The following is a 26,773-nucleotide window of genomic DNA, read 5'->3' as shown; positions in this document are numbered from 1 at the left end:
AACTTGGTGCTGCTCACTCTCTCCACAGCAGCACCGTCGATGGTCAGTGGGGGTTTAGGAGTGGGGACTCTCCGGAAGTCGACAACAACCTCCTTGGTCTTGTCGACGTTCAGGAAGAGGTTGTTGTCTCTGCACCACGTGGCCAGTTGGCTGACCTCCATCCTGTAGTGCGTCTCATCGTTGTTGGAGATGAGACCAACCACTGTTGTGTCGTCCGCGAACTTCACAATGTGGTTGCTGCTGAAGGATGGAGCGCAGTCGTGGGTCAGCAGCGTGAAGAGCAGGGGGCTGAGCACACAACCTTGTGGGGCCCCAGTGCTCAGGACGGTGGTTTTGGATATATTGCCGCCGACCCGCACTGTCTGAGGCCTCTCGCTGAGGAAGTCCAGCAGCCAGTTGCACAGGGAAGTGCTGAGCCCCAGCTGGTCCAGTTTGCCGATCAGCTGCTGAGGGATGATGGTGTTGAATGCTGAACTGAAGTCTATGAACAGCATTCTGACGTATGAGTTTTTGGTGTCCAGGTGAGTGAGGGCTGGGTGAAGAGCAGAACAGATGGCATCCTCGGTGGATCTGTTACCTCGGTATGCAAACTGGTAGGGGTCCAGGGTGGCGGGGAGGGTGGATTTGATGTGGGCCATGACTAACCTTTCAAAGCACTTCATGACGATGGGGGTCAGTGCAACGGGTCGATAGTCATTGAAAGTGGATGGTGAGGGCTTCTTTGGAACGGGTATGATGGTGGTGGCTTTGAAGCACGACGGAACAACAGCTTGACTCAGAGAAGCGTTGAAAATGTCTGTGAAGACATCTTTGAGCTCCTCTGCACAGTCCTTCAGCACACGGCCAGGAATGTTGTCTGGACCTGCAGCCTTGCGGGTGTTGATCTTGGAGAAGGTTCTCTTCACGCTGGCTGCAGTCAGGCACAGGGTCTGGTCGTGGGGAGAGGGGGTGGTCTTCTGTTCGAGACTATCGGACAATCCAGTAAACACAGGTTAAACCAATTCTCTATTCTCCCCATGAAAACCAGTCCAAAGTAATTCAGTCCAAAGTAATTTACAAAACAGACAGATAAGGATGAAGAAGAACCTTACTGTTCCTAATACTAATCAACCCATGTGCTTGGCAAGGTGCCCACTTCCCACTGGTGTTCACAAACAACAAAAACAAATGCAAAACAACAAATAACCAGAAAATGGCTGCTACATATCCTTTGTGTCTTTAATGCCGGTTATTGAAGGTCGAGGATGATAACGGAACTACATCACACACCAACACACACCCACACACAGACTCACACACCCACACACACTCATAGGTGTGTAAAGCTCAGTAGAGTATTGGTTGTGTAATCTTGACTGAGGTCAGTAACATGTTGGTGTCTTTATTGACATGAACAGCTGTATGTATGTTTGGATGATGTCTGTAGAAAGCTGACATTTGAATGATCCACAATAACAGAATGACAAAGTCTCTCTACTTATTTTAGGGACACACTCACTTATTGGACCTAGTTATGTTGTTATGTTATCATCTGATTGATCATTCTTTTTATTCACATATTTTATTCTTTATTCAGATTGTGGAGCTGCAGTTTGTCAGAGATCAGCTGTTCTTCTCTGGCCTCAGCTCTGAAGAACAACCCCTCCCATCTGAGACATCTGTACCTGAATAACAACAAGCTGCAGGATTCAGGAGTGAAGCTGCTGAGTGATTTTCTGCAGAGTCCAAACTGTAGACTGGAGACTCTGAGGTCAGTTCTCTTCTTCTCTGTTTGTGTTTTACATCTCGTGTGTTTGATTATCAGCTGAAACATTTTCATGTTCACATGTTTCTGACGTCCATGAAGTTTTAGATTGAATACTGTTCATGTTTATTTTCTTGTTTGAATGTGCATCATAAAAAAACAGATTTTTACTGAAATAGTTTAAATGGAGTTCTTTAAGTTTTTAAAGTTAAAGTTTCTGATTTTTATTAAATCTTAAAAACTGGAGACACAAGATTATCTGAACTACCTGTAATATATATTTTATTATGAAGTGCACACACACACACACACACACACACACACACACACACACACACACACACAGGTGTGTAAAGCTCAGTAGAGTATTGGTTGTGTAATCTTGACTGAGGTCAGTAACATGTTGGTGTCTTTATTGACATGAACAGTTGTATGAATGTTTGGATGATGTCTGTAGAAAGCTGACATTTGAATGATCCACAATAACAGAATGACAAAGTATCTCTACTTATTTTAGGGACACACTCACTTATTGGACCTAGTTATGTTGTTATGTTATCATCTGATTGATCATTCTTTTTATTCACATCTTTTATTCTTTATTCAGTTTGATGAACTGTGGTTTATCAGAGATCAGCTGTTCTTCTCTGGCCTCAGCTCTGAAGTCCAACCCCTCGCATCTGAGAATTCTGAACCTGAGTAAGAACAAGCTGCAGGATTCAGGAGTGAAGGTGCTGTGTGAGGGACTGCAGAGTCCAAACTGTAGACTGGAGACTTTGAGGTCAGTTCACCAATCATCTTTAACTATTGTTGAACTTCTTTGATGTGTTTTGAGAATTTGTTCTGCTGATGGAAATAAACTTCTTCTACTATTTATTTAAATCTTTCTTTGGTTCCTAATCACAACTAAAAACTGATCATTGTTTGGATTCTCCAGAACACAAACACTCTAATGTCTAAGAAGACATTTCTTGGAATCTTACCTTTCCCTAAACTTATCTACTGACCCTGATCTGCTTTGTCCTCAGCTGTACAATCATCACCAATGAACATGTTTGTAGTCTGAAACACGTCCCTGAAAGTCAGAACATTCAGACCCACAGTTAATGTCTGTAGAAGTTTATAATGATCCACTGTGACTCAGAGACTTTATTAATTTGAAGGGCGAGCTTATTGATGAGTACTTTGTAATGTTGACCACACATTGAAAACCTGAACACATCTGAGTGGATTATAAACTTTTTATTCACATCTTTTATTCTTTATTCAGATTGAGGAGCTGCAGTTTATCAGAGATCAGCTGTTCTTCTCTGGCCTCAGCTCTGAAGAACAACCCCTCCCATCTGATAGAGCTGGACTTGGAATCCAACAAGCTGCAGGATTCAGGAGTGAAGCTGCTGAGTGATTTTCAGGCGAATCCAGACTACAGACTAGAGACTCTGCTGTGAGTACAGGGTTGGGTTTAGTCCATCCTGGTCTCTACAGGGTTTCACGAAACAAAGTTCAGGATTCGTACAGTCATTAAAAACCTTGAAATGTTTTGGAATTTGAAAATACAATATTTCCAGTCAAAAAGCAGATGCATGGAGTGCTGCATGGGTGTTGTAAATTATTTTTGTAATTAGTTCCTCTGGTGCTCTTCCGTGAGGGGATCAAACTTAAGCTTTTGAAGAAGTCTGAGGCACTCAGAGGGTTAAGCATAAAAAGCCTTTAATTCATCAGGGCTACAGATTCATAAAAACATGCCAACATGTTTCAGCTATACAGGCCTTCATCAGGGCAGGTACAAAATGGCAGCCAAGCTACTTCCTTTAACGGTTTACAGCCAGTCACATGATCAGTAGTAGTCACATGGTTTAGTAAAAAGGTTACACATTTAAACAAAGAAATGTAATCATCAAAATGTAAACATCATACCAAGGCAGATGAGAATTTCAATTTAGAAGTGACTAAATATACAAGCAAATTACTACAAAAGTTCTGAAAAAAAAAAACAATACACCTAGAGGAAAGGAGAAAAGTCCAGGGGGCTCATCTATCAACAGTGTGTGAGCACGGATCTGTGCGTAATGAGTAAGAACATTCCCACATAAAGAGTGGAATTTATCAACTTTGTCTTTTACTTAGAAATGTGTGTAAATATAAGCACAGCTCTGAGCATGCTTACGCACAGAATCTAGAGGTAGAACATTGAAACTACAAATAAAAAGCACCACGAGTGTCACAGCATGCCAGAATCCATCTCAACCTAGATGCATGTTCTGAGTTTTTTAAAATTAAAAACACAAAATAAGTGATTTTGTCTGGTTTGAAACAGACATGTTGCCTAAATTTGTTCTAAAACCTTAAAAAGTCCACTGTGACAGGCGTTACTTTGAAATGTTACATCATGGCTCGTTTTGCATTATTAGATGATTTGGCGAACCGTGCACTCCGCAGTAAGTCTGTTCAAAAGAGCGCACTGATCTGTTTGATCCAGCTTGTTCTGTTGTGAGAGCGTCACTGTTTGATTAATCCCCCAGAGAGAGCTGTGCCCCAGACGACGCTGTAAATGCACCGTTCTTGGGTGAAATTGTGGATTATTCTGTTATGCACCTGCAAATGCCTCTCGCTTTTGTGCCGTGATGCGTTGTTATTTTTTGCACTGAACTTATTATGAAACTTCTACAATTCTACAATTCACTTAGCAGACTTCATCTTCATGTTTTCTCCTCTGACCTGTCACCTTCTCTCATGCAGCATTTGTTCTTTTGTTAGTAACTTCGACTAAGTGAAAAGACTAATCATTTATCTGGGTCACTTAGCGCGAGAATTAGGCTACTGACCTTATTTTATCTATTTATTTATTTATATCCATTTTTATTCAACCTCTTCCACTTCCATTCCTGTTGTTATGAAGTTCCTTTTCTTTGCTCTCGTAGTCATTATTCTGGCGAGGTAAATATATTCAGGTGGTTTTTAAAGAGGTGTGTTGTTACCATAAATGGTTAATTGGAGGCGTTTCTGAATGCAAATGTCCCCGAGCGTGTGCGAGCCTGCTGGTTAAGAACATGGGATTTATCAACACTGATTACCTACCAATGTTCTTAACCAGCAGGCTCGTGCACGTTCGCGTAACTTATGTGGAAGTCGAGTTAAAACTCAGAACATCAGCATTACAATAGTGCTCATTAGTCTCTCTCTCATTTCTAGCATCTTAATTGGGGAAAAAAAAGTAATTTATCCGCTCGACATCCCAATGAAATGCATATTTCTGTTTGATTTCGCCCACGATTGTACAGCCCATTAGCATTCCCTCAGACTTCTTTATATTTAATGTGTACCCTGAAATGACTCTTTAATTACCTTCATTAGTACTTCAACTGACTGTTCAGGCTTATATAAATCAATTCAGATATCATCAGCATACATCGCCAATTTTTGATTTTCTCCTGCTATAGATATGCCTTTTATTTTTTGTTCTACCTTAATATATTCTGCCAGCGGTTCAATAGTACGAACATCAATGGTGACACCTTTTGAGATCTTAAAAATACATTTACATTACTCCATTAACTCTAACTCTGGCATTAGGCTGCTTGTACATAGCTTTCAACCAGCTTATACAGTTGGTGTGAAGTCCAAATTTACTTCGGGTTTCAAACAGATAGGTTCGTTGTTAATCTTCATGTCAAACACTTTTTTAATTCCAGCTCATCACAGACCGACTCTTTACAAACTGACAGATGTTTACAGACACTTAAATGTCTGCTGTGTCTGTTTAGCGTCTTTTTAATGTCCGTCTTTTCTCCCTTATTAAACTCCGCTAATGTTGAGAAGTTTCACTGAAGTCTGATCCAGTCAATTAGTGATATTTGATAAGGGGGCGTGTCTGTCCGTAAAAAGACTTCCTGGAAGGCTGGTCTCAAGTTTCCTCGATCCTTCTGTGCTGAAAATAAGAGACCTGAGACGTCCATCAACATGGCGGCACATAACGACTTCTGGTTCAAGCGACGAAAAATAAGAGACATGAGGAGTAGCCATTCAGATTCAGAGCATTCTTCATCAAACTGATTAGAGCAAAGTTAGTTAGCAAAATGTTCGTTATTTTTCTGTTATTTGAAGTCAGAATAAGTTCAGTTTAATGATCTCTGAAATATGACGTGAAGTTCTATTAACTTTGCACCAAACAAAGAAATGTTCTTCAGAGGGACACTTTTTCATTTCCCTGTGAGGACACTTCAGATAAATCACTTGAACCTTTACATCAGTAAACATTGAATCAGCACTTCCTCTTTCCCCTGAGTGTGTTTAGGTCTTAACCTGTGCTCAGGTGTGTTGGTGGGGCATTGCTGTCTCAGGGGGCAGAAATCAGCTGCACCATGGACCAACAAAAACCTGCTCTAAAGTCATGGTGCAGTATTTCCATGCTATTTAAAGGCTCCATTAGTAAGATGGTGAGATGCACAGACAGGTTCACATTGTTCTTCCACAAGGCTCGTAACACACACAGGGACAGATTACACACAGCACACCTGTGAGACACTGCAGTTCATCCAGGTGGAAATAACTCTTTAAGGTGTGTTTAATGTCTGCTGTTATTTCTGTCCCAAAAGGCAGAGAAAATCAGAAATTGCTGCTGCTAGATTTAAACACAGTGTACATGTATCAACAGTAAACACATCACTCAACTGTCTCTGACATGATGATGCCTTCAAGGACTCTCTGTCCCTTTAAGCTTCAAGTCACCAACACGTGACCACGGAAACTGAATGGTGGCGTGCGACTTTACACGACCACTTCACTTCTGAGCAGGATTGAAGTCCCTGCTGCTCTTCATACTGGATGTTCTGTTATGATATTATATGATCAGAATAATCACGATAATGATGATATTATATGATCAGAATAATCATGATAACGATGATATTATATGATCAGAATAATCATGATAACGATGATATTATATGATCAGAATAATCACGATAACGATGATATTATATGATCAGAATAATCATGATAACGATGATATTATATGATCAGAATAATCACGATAACAATGATATTATATGATCAGAATAATCATGATAACGATGATATTATATGATCAGAATAATCATGAAGTCTCTCTCAGAGTGTAATCTCTGATTTATGTCTTTTTAGATCAACAGCGGCTGGGGATGATGAGAGTTTAAAGAAAGGATCCTGCTGATCACAGAGCTGGAACAGAATCTGGGCTGGTTTTTCATGAGTCTGTAACTGGGCCGTGTTACTGGGGGACTGACAGACCAATCACAGCGCAGATGACTCTCAGTGCTGCAGTCTGAGCTGCTCTGAGATCAGCTCTACCGTCACACACAGGACCATGATCTCGGACATTTTTCTATTCTCATATTCTGAATTTAAACTGCTTTATGACTCAACGACTGAAGATGAACTCTTTGATTTGGATATAAATGTTTACGTTGCAGCGCCACCCTGTGGACATTTTATTTTATTTTATTTTATTTTTTTAACCAGGAGAACCTCATTGAGATTGAGAATCTCATTTACAAGAGCGTCCTGGTCAAGAGGGGCAGCAGCGCAGCAAGAATTTACAGACATAAAACACAGAGTAATTACAAACACAGTTTAACATGTCCTGAGTCACAGAGCACAAAGTCATCAGTCAAAACATCTACATCCTGAAGCATCTTCCTCACACACCTTCAATCTACTTTTAAAATGATTTAAATAGACCAGCTCCCCCAGACACAGATCATCCTGCAGGAGATTCCAGGCCGCTGGAGCAGCGTACCTGAAACTCCTTTTCCCCATTTCAAGACGCACTTTGGGAACAGACAACAACAAGTTTTGTGACTGGGTTGCAGAGTGAAGACTGTGTCTTCCAGCACCTTTCACATGAATGCAGTTACACAAGTAAGCAGGTTAAGTAAAGCCTTATAAATAAGGACATGCCAATGAGTTTGTCTACACTGAGACAATGCAGGGCAGCCGACTCGATCGTACAGTCAATGATGAGTCAGAGTCCTGAGATTTTTATAAATCTCAATGCACCATGATATACAGTATCCAAAGATTTTAGACACTGAGAAGATGCATGCATATAGAAAACATCACCATAATCAATCAGGGGCATGAAAGTAGCAGCAACAAGTTGTTTTTTGCAGCAAAAGAAAAAGAAGATTTGTTTCTGAAATAAAAACCCAGCTGCACCTTAAGCTTCGTTACAAGTTGCTGAATATGAAGCTTGAAAGACAGAGTATCATCAATTACGAATCCAAGGTATTTATAAGATGATACAGACTCGATCACATCACCTTGAGATGTAACAATAGAAGGCAGGTTTAGCAGCTTTTTCTTTGAGTTTGAAAACATCATGAGTTCTGTTTTATCAGGATTCAAAATCAATTTCAGTTCCTGAAGAGTGTCCTGTACAGAATCAAAGGCCTTTTGTAGTGACAGAGAGCCTGATGCTGTGTAGGAGCGGAGCAATAAATAACTATCAAAAAGTAGTGCTAAGGTTGTTGAATGAAAATCACTTTCTAGACACTTTTTCGTGGTTCACCTTGTGGCCTGTATGTTGAAATAACGGCTTCTCTCACCCAAATGCAGCAGCCAGTATGTGCTCATTCTAAGTTTACATCACAAGTTTACACCAGAATGGTCTGTATTTTATCTGAGCAAAGAAGGTAGGTGGTTTTTAGACATAACTCGGTTTGCAAGGTTGTGCCTCCTCTGTTCTTGTGTTGCAGGTTGGTGGCTGTCATCAGTCTGACTGGGAGCACCTGGGCCCAGTGCTCCCAGTCAGGATATAAACTGCCACTTCACTCTACTCGGAGAGACATGGAGAAGGAGATTGAGGAGAGAGCAGTGGTTCCTTAATGTTCCGTCTAATTTTGATTAGTGTATTAGTGTGCTGTCAATAAATGTGTATTGTTGAGGGTACTCCTTGTCTCCTCCAGTCATTTGTCATGGGTTGAGCCGGCTGTGATACAGGCAAACGGAAAACCAACAGGGTTGCAGCAGGCAGCGAATTGGTTCAGATAGGCCTATAACTGATTCTACCTGACCTTAAAAAGCCATTTTTCTAAACTACTCCATGACCAGAAATGTGGTAAAACTATGATAAATACTGGAGACACTTTTGAAAAATTCACAGTCAGCTTTATTGGTCAGGTATGCTTAAACACACAAGGAATTTTACTTTGGTAAACTGTGCTCTCTTTGTACAAAGGTATAACATTAAATATCAACAATAAACACAAAAATAAACAAATAAGAAAAGACTAATATGTACAAGGCTAAATAGGATAATATAAGATAATAGTGCAGTGGTGAGTAGTGCAAAGATGCTGAAGTAAACATGGGGTAGTTTTTACAGTATTTACATTAAAAGTGTGTGTATATGATCATTTAAATTATATAATATATATATATTCTGCTAAGTGAATTGTAACATTGTATATGTTTATTCACAGTGACCGTTTTGTTCGAGGGTTATTTCACAGCGACAGGTCTGTCACAGCTGTCTTCAATGTTTTGAATTTGGATTACAGTACCTTTTTTAAACGCTAGGTGTCAGAGTTACTGAGTTATTGCGCACAAAACAAAGCATTACAGACAGACAGTCATTCTTTAAAATATTTCAACTTTTATGCTGGTTTAATTGTAATAAGTGACGTAATAGCGTTGCATATGGATTTACAATTACATAATGGACAACAAATGTTGTAGCTTTTCGAATAGAAAAGAGGAGCCGTGCATGACAAACTGTATTGACACCTGGAGGACAATGAAATGTTTGGAGTTAGGTTAGGGGGCGGAGAGGTGCTGCATGCATGTTGCGTCACATCTTGCGTATCAAGCAGTAGCCTACTTCAGTCTTGATCATTTGAAGAAAACTTTGTGGGAGAGGAGGGGACTTGTCTTTTCCTCTTTGCAGAACTTATCTGTGTTGCAATCCGTTCAGAGACTACCACCATGAAGTTCCCCGCAAAACAAACTGTCTTCTTATTGGCGTCTGTTTTCTTTCTCTCTGTTTCTGCAGACTCAAACGGTAAGTTACAGTCCTTCCCTTTTCTTCATGAGTTCCTCCTCTGATTGACCAGTGTAATATGCTCCTTAGCCTTTTACCTACCGTGAGTATGCGACTTAATCGCGTCCAAAGGTGAAAATGCAACACCAAAGACTTAAACAGGGTGTGAATTTTATTTTTTCAGACTAATATGTTTGTTTAAATGGCTGAAAGCTAATGCCAGATCATATTAATCCTGGAATGACTGTGTGTTTAATCTTGTTAATCTGTTAGGAGGTCATGTACCTTGTTGTTAAATACCACTCCCACTACCACATTATATTCAACTGTTCAGGCTCATGACATGAAACACCTGAATTAGACACTTTAACAAGGCAGACAGTGCAACAGACACAAATAGTTGTGTTGGGGCTTTACTTTTGCAAATATGAAACTACACATGCTTTTGGCATATAATCTTCAGACTGTCATAAAATATCAGGAACCTGAAAAGATACTGTTGTTTTTGGAATAAAGAACCACACTGACTTTGAGGAAGTTGTCAAAAGAAGAACAGACTCTACTTTCATCATTTTCGCGCAGGCTCGTCTCGAACTCGTTAATTTACGAGTTTAATCTCAAAATTTATTTATTTATTTATTTTTTAACATGGCCCTAATCCTCCGTCGTAGTTTACCTCTATTAGTAGCCAGCAAGATTAACAGAGAGGGATTAAAAATATCCATTATATGAGGCCTCTTTGAGTGTCAGGAGATATGTAATATCCAAAGAGTTGTGCAGTTAAAAGTCAAGAGCACACCGGCTCTGTAACAGAACACAGACCTGAGTTTATAAACACAGAGTACAATTGATCCAACAATGTTAAAGCAAGGAGTATAGCAACAACAACAAAAATTGTAAATGTTAGAATTGTCCTGATAGGAAAAAAAAAAAAAGTCATGTGGCTACTGCTCTTAAAATATCTATCGCACAGTGGACATACAAAACATGATAAATAGACGTGATGGATAGACCGCAGGTTAGGAATGTATGAGAGGGAACCTCCAAAAGGCCCCAAATCACAACAGAATCTCCACTGGAAGGTCCCCCTAGAGTGACCTTGATCACATTTCCATGCAGAAATGATATTTTTGACACGTGTGCAATAAATGGTTTTCAATATGTTGAGCATGATAGGGCTAAACGAAGACAAAGTTATTAAAACCTCTCAGAAATAAAATGTTCACACATAAAACTACTCATTGACAGCATTGCGAAAACAGCAGTCATTGGTTGCAGCATGCTTTGGGCCAAAGTTGAAGCAGGGCGTGCCTCATGAACTGGTCAGCTCAGTATGAATATGAATGGATTACTGGGCATGTTTTCCTCAACTGAATAACTTGCTCCACCATAAAGTCAATTTCAATAGTGTTATAATAAAATAGTGTTTGAACCACAAGGTTCATTATATAGCGGCAACTTGAATTCGTTTTTTATTAGCTATTATTGTCCAAAAATGTTTTGATTAATAATCTTTTTTCACAATCCTGAAAAGGTCAATTGGAAAGGAAATAGCCTCAGAGTAAAAATTGATCTTTAAATAATTCCTAAAGGTTTAATTGGAGACAAAATGATGCTCATGATTTGTAATGAAATGGTAGATTTTTTAGGTAGCTGACATGCAACATTAACCAGTGTCAAAAGTCTTAAGTTACTCTACAACAACGACAAAAACAATGAAAATTGCAGACCCAAATTCTTTCACATGTCTCTTTGTGGGTGAAATTAAATTATGAGTCATTAAACTATCTATAAATTGTGAGTTGAAACTTAAATTACAAACAACCCACCAGCTGTTGCATTGCATGTAAGAAAGACTATACTGTATTTGTCTCTTAGCTATAAAAAAAAAAGAAGAAGAAGCTTATTTTAAAAGTTTTGAATTCAAAGCAATGATTCTGACTCTGTTTTTACATCCTGACAGCACCCAAGGTCCACACAGCACTCGGAAGTCTGAGAGGTGAATATGTGAGTGTAAAGGGGACGGTGAATGGGGTCCATGCCTTCCTGGGTGTCCCATTTGCCAAGCCACCTGTAGGCCCTGCCTCAAGACTCTCTGTACCCCAGCCCGTGGAGGGATGGGAAGGAATGAGAGATGCCACCCAGCAGCCACCCATGTAATTCATTCATGTGTTTTGAGTTGATACGTACCACACTTGATAAGTCGTGTTTGATTATTAAAGATATGTTTCTTTTAAAGGTGTATTCAACCTAAACAAGTGATTATCGATCTGCTTGACAAACTTGGTGGCATGGCGGCAGAGATCCCAGACGTTTCAGAAGACTGCCTTTACCTCAACATTTATACCCCTGCAAACAGAGCTAATGGTGCCAAGCTCCCAGTAAGAACCCTTCACTGGTTCTTGGGGAAGTTTTCTTTCTGCTTTTGTAGAATCCTTTATGCAGTCTTGGATAATGATGTCCGTATTTGTAACCAGACTGCAGAGAGATAACTGTTATGGTAAAGATACAGGCCTGTATTTATTTGAGTTTCCTTTTATTAATCCTACCAGGTAATGGTCTGGATCCATGGTGGAGGCTTTACGCTTGGGTCAGCATCGATGTATGATGGCTCTGTCCTGGCTGCTTACCAGAATGTAGTTGTAGTTCTGGTCCAGTACCGCTTGGGAATCCTGGGCTTTCTCAGGTAAGAAACACTCAAGTCACCATTAAAGTAAACATACTGTGGAAACTGCTTAATAAGTAATATGGTTAGTCCTGGTCTTTTTGATCAAAGCAGGTGGATAATTGTGTTTTTAGGGTGTATTTTAATGTCATGAATACTAGGTTAAATAACAAATCACCCAGCTACTCTATTTACTTCCTTGAACGTTAATAGGGTCGGTAAACCAGTTTTAAAGCTTCTTAAATGTCTGTTATTGAACAATTATAGTGCTTTCCCCTGATCACATTCATGTTTGATTCCCTCCTGGCACTTATTATACAAGCTTTGATTTGATAACAGTTTTTTTTAAATACTGACCCTCTTGGGGCGCTGGTGGCCCAGTGGGTAGTGCGCGCCCCATGCATGGAGGCCATAGTCCTCCAAGCGGGCGACCCAGGCTCAAATCCAGCCTGTGGCTTCTTTCCCGCATGTCATTCCCCTCTCTCTCTCTCTCTCTCTCTCTCTCTCTCTCTCTCGCTGATTTCCAACTCTATCCACTGTCCTATCTCTCCATTAAAGGCACAAAAAGCCCAAAAAGAAATCTTTAAAAAAAATTAAAATACTGACCCTCTTGATGTCAGTGTGCATGCTTAACCAGCCCCTGGTCACAAGAGTAAAAGAAGAAATCAGTTTAGCACTGTGAAAGATTAAAAAGCCTGCATGAAGCTGGAATGTAAGGCACTTTGGGGTTTTTTTGTACTGGCTGTAGAGCAGGTTGCTTTTTCCTGCATGTGTCCCAACCATTCATTGAGGAGCTCTCCAACTGCTGGCCAGACCTCAAAGTCCTTGGCTTCTATGCAGAATGCCAGCATTATAACCTGGGCCAGAGGCAACCATGAAGCCAGTCATTGCCATATAAAAATATGACCATATATGACTTTGTTATATTAAATGCTCAACCTACACATGTACTAGAAACATAGTATCTAATGCTGAGCTCTGCATCATATGGTTATCCACAGTTCATAGCACCATAGTTACATACTTAAAGCTAGTGTATTCTGTCAAATATGTCCTATGGATATTATATCCCCTTACTGGCCACAGTTACATTGTCATTAGGTTGGAAACACTGATGGATGTAAACTCAAACGTGACTGCTTGGCTAACATCCTTACTCTTACAAGCTGTTGTAAACACAGCCTAACAGACAATAACTGTATGCTCTAACCAGCACGGGAGATGAACACATGTCAGGGAACTTTGGCCTACTGGACCAGGTCGAGGCTCTGAGATGGGTCCAGCAGCATATACACAGCTTCGGCGGCAACCCAGATTCAGTTACAATATTCGGGGAGTCTGCTGGTGGAGTGAGCGTATCCCTCCTGGTAAGGATTAGGGTGGGGATGAATTAATGGTTGAAACACACTTTTTTTGCAAGTATTTTGTAGTTAAGACACTGCTGAGTTACTACTTTACACAGACACGTCCATCAAACATTTTCTGTGGCTTGAATCAACAGCTTTTGTCACCACTGACTGATGGACTTATCCAACATGCCATTGCTGAGAGTGGCACTGCTGCAATGGATGTACTCGTAGTAAATGATCCTCTGCCAGTGACACAGGTAGATTGTCAGGAATTGTTTTCTTGTGTAAAAGCTTTCCTCATTGCACAGTATACAGATCATCACAGTTTAACCTGTTTGATTTTCTTGATTTGTTGAGATAACATTCTTATTTTCCTCCTTAGATAGTTGCAAATATATCAGGCTGTAGCTCTGACGCCACAGAGAAGATCGCGGATTGTATAAAAAATCTTGATCTTAATACTATCTTGACTATTGCGCAGGTGAGTTATTTAATGTAATACTAATATATTTTGGCATGATAGAATTATGGTGTGGTATATGGTTTTTGTTTTTAAAATGTTTTATTTACACTTTATTCTCTTCAGAATGAAAGACTGAGATATCCCATAAATGTTGATGGACACTTCCTGACAAAACCTGTGGACGAGCTGTTTCAGAAGCATGAACTGCTAACTGTACCCTTTATGACTGGCGTTAACAATGATGAAGGAGGCTGGTTACTTTTTGATGCAAGTATCAACGTTAAATTGTTTCTAAATTAGGAATGACCCTGATGCATAGAGATTGCCATATGAACCAGTGGAAAAAATGATTTAGTTTTGCTTCTGTGCATGTTTCTAATGTTCATTCCTGCTGCGTTTGCCCTTAGGCCTTTGCTCCAAAAAACTGGACAGATGGACTGGATCTGGAGACTGTAAAGAACATGCTCATGATGTTTTACCCTGATCCAGACGTGTTAGATGTGATAATAGATGAATATATTGGAAGTGGTGAAGATTGGGTGAGAAATAGAAATGGGTATGCTGAGGTTCTTGGAGATGTCTTATTCACACTTCCAGCCATCAAGTCTGCTAATGCCCACAGAGGTATTTAACATAATGTAAAATTGTTAGGAAGAATTCCTGATATTTACCAACACATGTTTTTAGAAAAAGTATTGAGATATATCACATTTTTCTACTTCTAGATGCTGGTGCACCTGTGTACTTGTATGAGTACCAGTATCCTCCCAAATTTTTGCAGGAAAAAAGGCCAAGCTTTGTTAGGGCTGACCATGGAGATGAAATCTTCACAGTATTTGGTTTCTGCTTCACAACTAAACATGTCACAATAAAAGGTAAGTCTGATGTATTACTTTTTCAAATGACCACCGGAAATCTATGTTTTCTTGGGTTTGAACTGCTCAACCAGATAATCGTCGTTTTAGATGGATGCCCTGAAGAGGAGGAAGAGTTGAGCAAAATCATGATGAGCTACTGGGGCAACTTTGCTCGCACTGGGTAGGAATGAGCATTTATTTGAGGCAATAATACACCTTATGATGAGACAAACCCATTTCTAACTTTTGTCCTTGTGTGTAGGTCTCCGAATGGGGAAGGTCTCTCTCACTGGCCAAAGTATGGAGCGGAAGAACACTACTTGAAAATCGATTTGAAGGAGCAGGTAACTGGTGAACACCTGAAGAAGGACCGGTTCATCTTCATGAGTCAGACCCTACCAGAAAAGGTCCAACAACTCAAAGAGAAGACGGATCACAATGAGCTGTAGAACAGTCTCCTCTCCTTGCTGTTTTTTCTTAAGTTTTTTGTTGATTCTATCTTGAACTACCAAAAAGTCAGTTGAAACACATTAGACAAATAAAACAAAAACATCTTTGAACAATTAAAATAAGTGTGGGATAGAGATGTTTTAATCTATTGTTAATATTTAACATTGGATAAAGCTTCAGGGAATATTTTCTGGACAACCTTCCTACATGATCAAGCATAATATGAAGTATGTTTTGAACCCTTTTAAGTTGATGTTTGAGACTAACTTTTCAGCAATGATTTGTTTGAATTACTCACTGAAGAGTTTTAACTTTTATTTTTCCTCTACACAGACAAACACTGGGAACACACACACACGTATCGTTGTGAGTGGGTTCAAATGGATCATTGGTTTACAGTTCAATTTGTAATCAGGGTTTTTTATAGATCTAGCAGCAGTATCAAAGGTGAACATGGGTCATTTGAGTTAGTACTTAATATTGATAACAGACATTTGTTTGTTTGCTATCTTTGGTTTCATATCTCACAGGCCCCCCCACAGCAGTGAAGGCTGATAATCCATCCTAGGTGATAGTTGAGATCAGTTTAATTACATTAAAGCACTGTGACACACACGCAAAAAGAATAAACAGATTTGATAAAAACCTCTTTTCGGTGTTGTATTTTTTTTATTACTGAGAAGAGCATTTAAGCTGAAAAGCTCCCTGAAGTCCGAATTGAGCAGTTCAATAAGTCAAACATGGATTGTTTCCCATAAAATCAGGAGCTTGGCATTGAAAATGGTAGAAAGCAACACTTTAAAAGCAAATCATTCAAATAGCTGGGTACTTCTGGCTTACAGATAAGAGAATGTGTAAAATAAAAGTACCAAATCTGAGAGGAAATTAATAGGTGATATAAATTGAAGATGCTTCAGTAGACACTTTTTTTTGCAAAGGTTAGTAAAGCTGCAGTCTGCTATAAAAGTTCTGGCCTGTGGTTCTTACTGATTCACTATTCCGCCCAGAAAAGTGCACTTGGAGTAGGAAAGCTACTGGGCTTCACTATCAGGCCAAAATGACACATACAGACACTTACTCGGTACTTTGAGATGCACTTTTAACTGCTGGCTTGTATAATATTCAGCTAGCCTGGTCTCTGGTTCAAAATAAATAAGGAAACCGGAAGGAGTCATTTTGCAGATATAAAGCCAGGGAAACATTAAGTCAGCCATTTAAATAAACAACAAATACAATACATTTCAAAGGTGAGAGAAGCTCTTTTTTCAGACCATAATTTAAGCATACAAACTGTCAAGTTGTGATTTAATCCAGTTTCCCATTATGCATATGTTATGTTTGCATTACAATACATCTTTCCAGCTTACATAACATAATGAGAAGGATGTTTGATGCAGAGCATACAACTGTAAAAGTTTATGACTAAGTTCAAGGGGCAGACACATATCAGTTCAACCAAAACGGACTGCTGTAGCTACATTGTTTGATAAGAAAGCAAATTATCTCTTGCCCATTGTAAATCTCACTAAGAATCACTAATGGACAAATTGATAAAATGACCATGAAGTCCTATATTTTTTGTTAAACACAAATACTGACTTGTGGAACAGATTAAAACACCTGAGATGTTGCCCTTTCTTTAATCTGGGTGTCTAAAGCAAAAATGAAACTACAGTTAATAAAACATACTGTTAGAATATTTAATTGCAGCATGCAGTTGTATACTAAAATCGGTACCATACTATTTGTAGAATACATTGGACACCATTATCTTCAAGCACTACTTAGTATAGACATGGTTTTAGAATCAGAGGCCAAACACTTTACTCCATTGTAAGTGGTATGAAATATCATTCCATTCTCTCCTGCAGGGAATAAATAAATAAATAATAAAAATGTATGTGACCTGTTATCATGCTGCACTGGAGGATTAAGGTCGTACTGAGGTGAGGTGATAAACAGTGACTGCAGAGGCCTTTTAGAGGTGCTTGTACAGGAACAGGAGCACGTAAGTGTGTCAGGTGAGGGTGACATAACTAGCTTAAAAAGACAGTAAAGCCCAACATTTCTAAAAGATACAGCTAGAACAGGGAGAGGTCAGGTCATAAGCTATCATGATGTCAGTGGAGGACAGAGGTGAATTGTGTGTTAAGGTATTTCAATGCATTGTATTGTGGGAGGAGATTTAAAGCAAGCTGCATCAGGATGTCCAGGACTGCATGTTCCGCAGCATGGCCTCAAAGCGCTCCATGTTCGGTGCATGAGCGTGGGCTAGTTGGTCCGTCAGACGACTGTACAGACTAAAAGACTTCAGCTCAAGCCAGATGAAACCGAAACGGTCCTCATCAAATAGCACAAAGAGGCCTGGGGTGCGTTCTGGACTTGTAAAGCCGTGCCCAGCGATAAGGCCTGTCCCATAGAAGCTGAAATGGAGGAACATAAACTCATCAATACTTCAATGCATATCCATTTCAGTAGCTTCTGGACTCTGTGAGAACCGCAAACAATAACAAATTATAGCCATGACTATTTTACTAAAAAGTAAATAATTCATAATAATAGCCGAATGGTATCCTCGATGAAACGTCATGAAAACCTCCTTAATGATTCATGCAGATACATTTAATGAATAAGACACAGTTAGTTTTCATTTGATTCTTTCAGGTTACTTTGAGTAAAAATCAGTGACAGTAATGCCAACAGAGAAGAAAAATTAAAAACATTTGTACAAACACATCTGTGTTGGAAGAAAAAAGCTGCCAAAAGACTGAACTACAGTCAATGGCTACCTTAATATCAGTTGTTTAGCCAATTTTTAGCGAACAGACTCAACGGATATGATTTCAGTCTGTTGTCCGTTAAGTGTCACCAACATAGCAGCTGGTAAGAGCTGAAGCTCTGCTGTGACCAGTGTAAAGACTGAATGAATCCATATTATTATTTTAACCAAGTTCTTACCATTTCCTGCAGGTGCGAGGGTACACCTCATTACGAGCCATAACCCCCAGGGGCAGGACAAAGGGCTGGGCTTCAGGAGGATTGTTGGTATTACTGAACACAGGCCGGTCTGATAACGCATCAAGGTCTGCCTCCGCCCCTTCTGCTGCGCAGTCACCACCACAGGCTCCTTCTGCTGCACCTCTGGCTGTGGCAGAGTTGCTCTTAGCCTGTTGTTGTGCCTCCCTTTGTACCTGCTCGTGTACCCCCAGTACCAGCCGTGACAGCTCCTCTATGTTGCGCTGCTGCTCTAAGTCTGGAAGGACCATGGGCCGGCTCAGATCAACATCCAGGGTAAGTTGTCCTGCGGGAACATTGGGATCTCCCTGCAGGAAGAAGTAAGGTTACAGTCTGCCCCAAGGTCAGAAATGTGAAAATTTCCCGGTGAGCAGTGAGATTATTAAATAGAGGACATTAAAGTGGCAGTACAAACATGACATTTCAGATGGAAAAGGGTTCCACTTCTTCCTCTACTACTTCATATCACTCCACTAAGGCCATCCCACCAAATGACACACCAAACACACACGTCAACATTGCCACTAAAAACTGTCTGTTCCACTCAGCCAGTTTTCTACGCCTCAAGGACAGAAATGCTGAGAGCGGATTAATAAACATTTGAAATAAAGTTAAAAAGTAGCAACTGGTGTGTTGTGCTCTCAGCATTACCAGCGTGGGAGAGAGAGAGAGAGAGAGAGAGAGAGAGCTGCCAACACAAGACATGTAGAAGTCGAATGATGCAAGTTTTTACAGTTACTGTGATTGCTTAGCTACGTGCATGCTAAATATGTAAGTGACATGGATTGATCAAAATGTGTTATTTTGACCAAAACATCGCCTACTGTTACTCTAAGGAGGTATTAAATCAATTACAGGAAAGCAGTTTTACCATAGAAAATTAACCGAATATACAGTTTATTATTTATTTTAACACGATTATTAACTAATTTACCGTGAGCTTTGTGGCCCTTGCAGAGGTCTCGTGGAAACTAAGCATGACAATCTCCAAGCCGTGACTGCCATAGGTGCCTTTGAAGAGACCAGGTTGCAGCAGGTCAGAGGGCATCACAGGAGGAAGGTAGATCCTCCGGTATGTCAAACAGTTGCTTGCAAATGAAGAAAAAAATAAAAGGTTTACCAGAGCGTTACATCTAGACTTACAAGGAGAAAATTAAACAGAAATAAGAGCAATATCTTGAGAAAAACAATTACAATTTGGATATCAACTACAGAGAAAAGTGTGATGCAGGAAAAAGACTCGTACTCGTATTGACTTGTATAAATAAACTTCATTAAGATGAGCTCCTGCATGTGCTCATGGAAAATTTCTTCCAGTGTTCGACCCCATTCTTCCTCCAACCATGTCCTGAACTCCTGAACACGCACACAAAGACACAAAGACAAATTATAGAATACTGATAACACTCTCTGAATTTCAACATCATCAAAGTGCACAGGCTATAAAACATAATCAGCAAAGATAAGTCAATATCTGTAACAGGTCAGGTCAAGTGTGGTTATCTGATTTGGCCCACCTCCTGTCTGCCCCCTGGCATTCGATGATGATCTGTCTGGTTACATTTTGTTGAAAATTCATCCTTCTTCACAGTCTAAAAATGAAAGAAGATGCACATGTTAAAGGATGACCTACTTAGGGGTGCACATGGCCGAGCAGTTAGGTCACACCCCATGTACAAAGGCAAAAGCTCTCCAAGCGGGACGTCCAGGTTCACATTAGACCTATGGCTTCTTTCCCACAGAGGTGTGGACACGGATCACATGACTTGGACTCGAGTCACAGATGAGCTCACTATGGACTCGACTTGACAACATCATGAAGGACTTACAGCTCGACTTGGACTCATCGATAACTTGAATTGACCCATATGACTCCAAACTACTTGAGATTTAAAAGTGTGTATTTTCTTTAAGGGCCCATGATTTCCGCAATGCAGACAACATGGACAGAATCGCAGAATTTGTAAAACATGGAATATCTTGGAATGTGCCTAAATGAGGGTGTGATTTATAAATAACGTTAACGTTATCTCTGCTTTTTTTTTTTTTATCATTTCTTCATTTCCTGATCTAATCAAATGATCTGAGACTTAAAGGGATACTTCACCCATTAGCATTAATCTTTGTATCATTAGAAACCTGGTAGTATTTTTCAATGGTCGTGCATCCCGTCCTCATTTTCCCCTGAGATGGGAAATCTTTGTATTTCTATGGTGTATTATTAAGTCTGAAAAGGAGCTTCCAGTGACGCGAAATGGCGATTTTTGAGTCACTGGAAGCTGTTGTTGTTAGCGGTGTGAAACTACAACGCTAGTTCCTCATATTTTCGACCACTGAAGCTACAGACCAATCACAGATCAGTGGGTGGGAACTCACTCCCAGAATCGAAACTTAACGTCCACCATATTGCTTGGAAGCTATGCTAACAGGCTCTATGGAGAAAGCTGATAATGGCGAAAAAAATGTAAATATAGCGGCGAGACGGCTGCTGCGGCCGCCAGGAGCCCGGCCTGTCGGCAGCAACCGTCTCGTGGCTATATTGCCGCCGCCGTCCGCTGCCAGCTCAGCAACCGAGACATAATGCCTGCCTGTCGGCGGTGGTGAGGACGAGGAGCCGGGGCCGGCTCGAGCTGGGGCGGACTGGTAGTGTCTGTGCTCTCACTGTTTGTCTATGGACACAGACATAGAGTCTGTTTTCTGCCAGGAATTTCCAAGATCAATTCTGGAAGAAAGTTGTTGAGGAAATGGTCTTATGTGTTGAAGTAAACATGTCTGTAAATGTTTTTATTACTATATTTTTACTGCTATATTGTATATTTTGGAGAAACTGTAACGATCGAATTTCCCTCTGGGATTAATAAAGTATTTCTGATTCTGATTCGGACCTTAGTGGGAGTGGCCTGTGGTGCTGTGCATTCTGGGATTTGGTGTCTTTCATCAACATGAGCCAAAAAGACACTTTCTGCCTTTTCTTGGCCAAGAAGGCACCAACTTCAAAATGTATTTCACATTTCTACTACATATATGACCCAATGTCAATACAGATTCATGTTTCAACGGGTGAAGTATCCCTTTAACACTGTGAACTGATCCAATGGAACACATCATAAAACACAGAATTCAGAAACATTTAGAAAAACAAACTAATCTGTTAGTATGCTATTGACTTGCTAAGGACTCGAAATCCAAAGTTTAGGACTTTGAACTTGACTCTGAACATGCCTGTCCTTTTTAGGACTTGAGATTTACTTTTGACTTGCAAAACAGGACTTTGTCCTACCTCTACTTTCCTGCATGACATTCCTCATTCTATCTCCATCTACTGTCCTATCAAATAAAGGCAAAAAGCCCAAAAATAAATCTTTTAAAAAAAAGGATGACCTACTTTTATAAGCTTCTAACCTCAAATGAAGTGATCTGTGCCAACAAATATCCTCATTATGCTTCTATGCACAAAAAAGCTTTTAAGCCGCATAAACGGTCACCTGTATGTCTCCTTTGTGGGGCCCCTTGTGTCCGTACATGCACTCCACTGTGGCCTTTTGGCTCTCCCACATGTGTATACGAAAGAGTGGCCGTCTTCTCATTGGATCCTCCACACGGGGGTCATGAGGTGGCAAATACATCCAGCCAATGATGAACAGCCCGTCCACCTGAATGGAACAGACTTTAATAGTCATCACCAATGTAATATAACATTACAAAATTCATACTGTAGTGAACGGATTCATACTGTAGTGAACAGATTCATACTGTAGTGAACAGATTCATACTGTAGTGAACGGATTCTGAATGTGCTTTGTATGTTTTTCTTGCAAAAGAGCTCAACATACTACAAATCCCCCATATTTTAATGCAAATTGAAAAGCACAACTCACCACAACATTGAGCAGTCCACCATAAGGCCCAATGTCAGGCTGCCATAAGCCCAAGATATGTCTGTATGGGTGAAGCACTGAAACATAATAGCACAACAAGACACCACACTAATCAGTTTCTGCAGTGCTACACCAATGCTTTACTATGAGCTACATTTTGCAGGGTTAGAAACACTAAAAGAGATGTTCACAATTCACACTATGAGCTGTAAACACAAAAGGAAGAAAGTGTAAACCAACCGCATTCCTCGTCAGCCAGACTAAACAGAACACACAGCACCCAAATTTTCAAGCTTCCCGTTAATACTTAAAGCAAACAATCCTTAAAAAAAATATTATTAATGCATTTATTATTCACACAAGATGCATAGCACTGCTGCTGCTGCAATCAACAAGAGTTCCAATTCACACAACCTCTCATGCTTCTGCTGTGTACATACAGTGTGTGTAAATGTCTCTATAGTCCATGTGCTCATAGTCCGGGAGGAGCTTCATAAAGCGCCCAGACTTCACCCGTGGGTTGACACCTGGACACAACACAGACATGTGTATGGCAACCGAGGACCAGTGTGGACTCTATGCAGCTGTCTTAATAATCTAATCAAATAGCTGCCACTTGTTCTGGCATGTTTTGTGTTGGCTATAGTTTCTAAATGCTTAATATAACATTTTCTTTTTGGAACACCTACCTTCACATGAACACAAATAACATATAAGGCTGCAAACATAAGGGTGCAAGTAGCAATGAACAAAATCTTCACTGGTTCAATAAAAAGGTCGCTTAAACTCACGTTTAACGTAGAGGTCCCGGCTTGATACCCCACCCACTTCCATTTTTCGCAGATCGTCCTTCATACCAAACTCTGCAAAGACAAAACGCATGAAAGAAAAAGGAGGCGTATTTAATTGCCACCATTTAACTACATATATTTATCACAACTTCACAAAACATACTGTTTGCAGTTGCCCAACATTCCCACCAAGCTACGAACAACAAAGCTCAAGTGGCAAGTGTTTATTTCTATGATTAGTTAACCAATTGCTATTCTTCTTAATTAGCTTATAATTTAATGTATTAAAGAACAAAAACACCAATCTAGTGGCAAAAGCCCACTACACAAGCCTAACCGAGAGTATTCAAGTTTGCTATTTGTGTTAAATATTTGGTTAAAACACTGTTAGGTGGGGGTTGTTTCTGCTGTATAAATCCAATGAAGAAATCGTGAAACATCACTATAAAACAAGATGACATGACACTGATTTGTATACGTAACAGATGTAGACTCTTTGTCTAGCAAACAGTTGTTAACAACATATGGTTGGCTCTTACACAAATAAAGATCTGCTACAATTTAGATGTTTCACCCATATAAGTTTACAGCTTCAGACACCCAAAAGTAGGAGTGCTAACAGGTGGTAGACAGACTTGAATAATACATTTCACAAAGTTACCAAGATGAATGAATTTCATGAAAATTCGTACTAACAAACACAAAAAAAATGAAATCACCTCATGTTATAAAGCTAATTAAAGTGGAAGATCCTCGTCATTAAAAGGCTTTGGATTAAAATGTGTCTTCTTATAATTACGTCTTAAATTACGCATAAATGGAGAGGTCTCAGAGTGAGGGGGCTGAGCCGGACAATCAGTGAGCAGCACTGCTATGTGTCTACATTGGATCTATGTTATGTTACTTTATAAAGATGTATCATTTTCTTTTATGTCAACATATTTATGATGAAATGATGTGCCTTAAATATACTATTGTATCATTGCTGACTATTAATTATAGGTTAACAGAAAATAATCAATGCTTTCTGCATTTCAAATTATTGTCTTCTGTGTTTCAGAAGTGCTTCCAGTAAGCTTGAAGAATATGTTTTTTAAAGAACTTGATTACTATTATTATTATTATTGTTGTTTTTTTGCATTTAATGAAACCTGTTGTAATAGGCCACACCCCCCTCACTACACATGACACAACACAACACAGGCTGGTTTCGGTGGTTGTTATCAAAGTAATGCTCAAGGCCTCCAAAAGGCATCAACAGTCTTATCAGCTGCACAGAATGGCTGACAGTAAGTAACAATAAGTCACTGGTGGTCTCTTTTTCTACAGGGGGGGCAGTGTTAACCCTCAGCAGATCAATAGGAAGCTTTTAAGGTTACATATTTCCAAGGAGCCAAAGCTGGGCATGGCGCCTGTCAAAAAAGACACGTAAACAACAATCAATCTATCATTTACAAATGTGTATATGTGACTGCTGTTTTACAACAGTCTAAAAATAATGTTGAACTCTTCATTTTATTCAGTAATAACTATATTTACCTTCCGTGCACCGCCGTCTCCAGATGGTTTCAGTGTTTACGATTTGCCTGAATTTCTTGCAGACGAGGGCAACATTTGGCAGCGCTGTTCCGGGGAGCAGAGACAGTATTTCCACCAGAAGCTCCGGTGGTAAATCCGCTAATGACTGCGGGTGTGGAGGTCCCGTGCTTGTTCGATCTAGAAAGCTTATACTGCTGGCATGGCCGCTGCCATATTCACAAGCGTCACTGGGCCCTGCAGTGGGGACGTCGCTCTCCAGGCCTCCGCAGCCGCCGCCGCCGCCAACTCCGACGTCGGCTTGCCTGTGTCCTACGATCCGCTCCTCTTCATCCTCGTCCATTTCAGAGTCGCTTCCCTGATCCTGCTGGTTTTGCCGCTGTCGCCTCCTGCACCTCCGCGACTGGCCCACTCCGCAGAGCCTGGCACAAACAGCCATCCTCAGTCACCAAACAGACAACATTACATCACTAAAACACATCTATCAGCTGCAGTGGGCTCATCTCCTTCACTAACCACGAGCATGGGCAGATCGTTGCTTCTGACGTCACCGCGTTGTGCGTACTGAGCGTAGCAACTTTTCTTTCCTCCGCCTTTCCCCTCTACCATCGGCAGTCGTGGTCCACATAAGCCTAGATGATTGTTTCTTAGTTTGACTTACAAAGAACAATCAGTAAAATATAATATATAAAAAAAAAATAATAGGCCTATGTCTGTAAACCATATGTTCTCGTTTACAGCTTTAATTTCGAGTACTCGTTTATTTTAACTGTAAGTGCCTAACAAACATGTAGGCCTATACAGTGAATACATTTGCATCTTTGTAAAGTAGGCTACAAGGGTAATCAAGATGTAATTTGAAAGCATGCAATGGTGCACCGATGGTTGAAGCCTAATGTTTCAGGGACACCCGGGAATCGAGCCATAGACTTTCTCCATTGCGCTTAACCAAAGCCATAATGGCCCTCCCTTTTGCTATCACTTGCCATGTAGTGCCTCATACACACCACCCCTTATGGTGCTCTAAGAAGAAGTAGCCTCCTCAGTCCTAAAATCAGTAGAAATGTCAGTAGGCCAGTTTAAGTACTGCATGCAAAATATGATGTGAACTTTGCGTCAAGTATCAAAAGTAAAACTCATTTATCCTATGGTCTGATTTGTATTCATAAGTTCTTTCAAATATATTAAATTATGTTTAAATAGGATGATCATATGTTTTGTATTTACGTAAAGTTACAAACAGCTGTAAAACATCGCTGAGAAAAAGAAGGCAGTAACGATATTTAGGCTTTAGTCGTTTATTTCGATCGCTGGATCCCAGGCCTCGGAGGTGAGGCTGCTTGGGGATAATTTAATGTTAAGGGGAGATTAAATGTATTTTATTTAATGTAGTGTAATGGGAGATTAAATGTATTAAGTATATTTGCTCGGATCTGTCAAAGTTTCCTTTGAGTTGAGAAAATATCGAGCCAGCCAGGAGTCGAACCTAGAATCTTCTGATCCGTAGTCAGACGCGTTATCCATTGCGCCACTGGCCCGAGATATTCGCAAAGGATCACGGGAGTCTCTTAAAGGGCCAATACCAAGACCAAATTTACTGCTTCAGAAATTAAAAACTTGGTAAAACCCACACAAAGGGAGAAAAACACAGCTAGAAAGACCCACGATAGTTTCTGAGATATAACCAACAGAGAGTAGGTGAACTTCAGACACTCTAAAAGGAACCAGCATAAAACACTATCTTACACTTAATAAAACAATAATAGGCACTAAACCTTTAAATGTTTGACAAGCAGAAATGATTGCACTTCCAAATGGGATCCAACGTAATAAAGCTTGAATTAAAATCTGAAAAGGGCCAAACTAGTGATTTTAGAGTCCAGGTAAATTATTTACTTGCTCTGTATGGCAACCAGGTGGCAACCCACGAAAAGACTGGGGGGCGTGTCTTGTAAGCGGGGTTGCCAGTTATGTTAAAACACGCGTTTTGTACTTAATGTTTAATTTA

At 40.1% G+C, this 26,773-nt stretch overlaps 3 protein-coding genes and 1 non-coding gene across 17 annotated transcripts in view; 2 read left to right on the top strand and 2 right to left on the bottom strand.

Annotated features, from left to right (window-relative positions):
• The window catches only part of LOC132973253 (NACHT, LRR and PYD domains-containing protein 12-like), a 34,499-nt gene extending 25,828 nt beyond the window's left edge, over window positions 1-8,671 (top strand). For 9 of the 13 annotated variants that reach the window (XM_061036616.1, XM_061036604.1, XM_061036608.1 and 6 more), the window contains 4 exons: window positions 1,577-1,750; window positions 2,352-2,525; window positions 3,015-3,188; window positions 6,887-8,671. In XM_061036616.1, coding sequence (XP_060892599.1) covers window positions 1,577-1,750; window positions 2,352-2,525; window positions 3,015-3,188; window positions 6,887-6,935 — 571 coding nt within the window. In that variant the 3' untranslated portion in view covers window positions 6,936-8,671. Of the gene's footprint in view, window positions 1-1,576; window positions 1,751-2,351; window positions 2,526-3,014; window positions 3,189-5,606; window positions 6,377-6,886 lie in introns of those variants that run through there. The other 4 variants (XM_061036613.1, XM_061036614.1, XM_061036611.1 and 1 more) reach the window with 2 other exon arrangements.
• Window positions 8,672-9,594: 923 nt separating this feature from the next.
• On the top strand, window positions 9,595-16,194 carry LOC132973273 (cocaine esterase-like). Its single transcript, XM_061036642.1, has 12 exons — window positions 9,595-9,782; window positions 11,725-11,917; window positions 12,001-12,142; window positions 12,314-12,447; window positions 13,640-13,793; window positions 13,928-14,032; window positions 14,158-14,256; window positions 14,362-14,505; window positions 14,646-14,862; window positions 14,964-15,113; window positions 15,204-15,276; window positions 15,358-16,194. Exons 1-12 carry the CDS (start codon window positions 9,707-9,709, stop codon window positions 15,542-15,544), a joined length of 1,674 nt encoding a protein of 557 aa, XP_060892625.1. The 5' UTR covers window positions 9,595-9,706; the 3' UTR covers window positions 15,545-16,194.
• A 525-nt stretch (window positions 16,195-16,719) lies between these two features.
• fbxo31 (F-box protein 31) lies at window positions 16,720-25,313 on the bottom strand. Of its 2 annotated transcripts, XM_061036640.1 has the most exons (10): window positions 24,769-25,313; window positions 23,230-23,301; window positions 22,879-22,965; window positions 22,439-22,515; window positions 22,046-22,213; window positions 20,078-20,152; window positions 19,807-19,916; window positions 19,495-19,648; window positions 18,504-18,868; window positions 16,720-17,968 (listed from the first exon to the last, which is right to left on the bottom strand). In XM_061036640.1, the coding sequence occupies exons 1-10, from the start codon at window positions 25,202-25,204 to the stop codon at window positions 17,746-17,748; spliced, it is 1,767 nt and encodes a 588-aa protein (XP_060892623.1). In that variant the 5' UTR covers window positions 25,205-25,313; the 3' UTR covers window positions 16,720-17,745. The 2 variants fall into 2 exon arrangements, with proteins under 2 accessions (XP_060892623.1, XP_060892624.1); XM_061036641.1 differs by lacking the exon at window positions 22,879-22,965 and having other exon boundaries at window positions 24,769-25,311.
• A 917-nt stretch (window positions 25,314-26,230) lies between these two features.
• trnar-acg (transfer RNA arginine (anticodon ACG)) lies at window positions 26,231-26,303 on the bottom strand. Its single transcript has one exon. It is a non-coding gene; the product is annotated as a tRNA-Arg (tRNA).
• Between the last annotated feature and the right edge of the window lie 470 nt (window positions 26,304-26,773).

Source organism: Labrus mixtus, chromosome 4 (genome assembly GCF_963584025.1).
Source record: "Labrus mixtus chromosome 4, fLabMix1.1, whole genome shotgun sequence".
NCBI classification, from domain to species: Eukaryota; Metazoa; Chordata; class Actinopteri; order Labriformes; family Labridae; genus Labrus; species Labrus mixtus.
The sequence above is the reverse complement of the archived record's forward strand: the minus strand, read 5'-3'. Positions and strand labels throughout refer to the sequence as shown.

Coding starts and splice junctions, on each gene's coding strand:
- LOC132973273 (XM_061036642.1), top strand. CDS start 9,707: ATGAAGTTCCCCGCAAAACAAACTGTCTTCTTATTGGCGTCTGTTTTC. Junction 14,033..14,157: donor ATCCTCTGCCAGTGACACAG/GTAGATTGTCAG, acceptor TTTCCTCCTTAG/ATAGTTGCAAATATATCAGG. Junction 14,863..14,963: donor GTCTGCTAATGCCCACAGAG/GTATTTAACATA, acceptor TTCTACTTCTAG/ATGCTGGTGCACCTGTGTAC.
- fbxo31 (XM_061036640.1), bottom strand. CDS start 25,204: ATGGCTGTTTGTGCCAGGCTCTGCGGAGTGGGCCAGTCGCGGAGGTGC. Junction 23,302..24,768: donor GAGACGGCGGTGCACGGAAG/GTAAATATAGTT, acceptor TTGTCTTTGCAG/AGTTTGGTATGAAGGACGAT. Junction 22,516..22,878: donor TAGAGACATTTACACACACT/GTATGTACACAG, acceptor ATTATGTTTCAG/TGCTTCACCCATACAGACAT.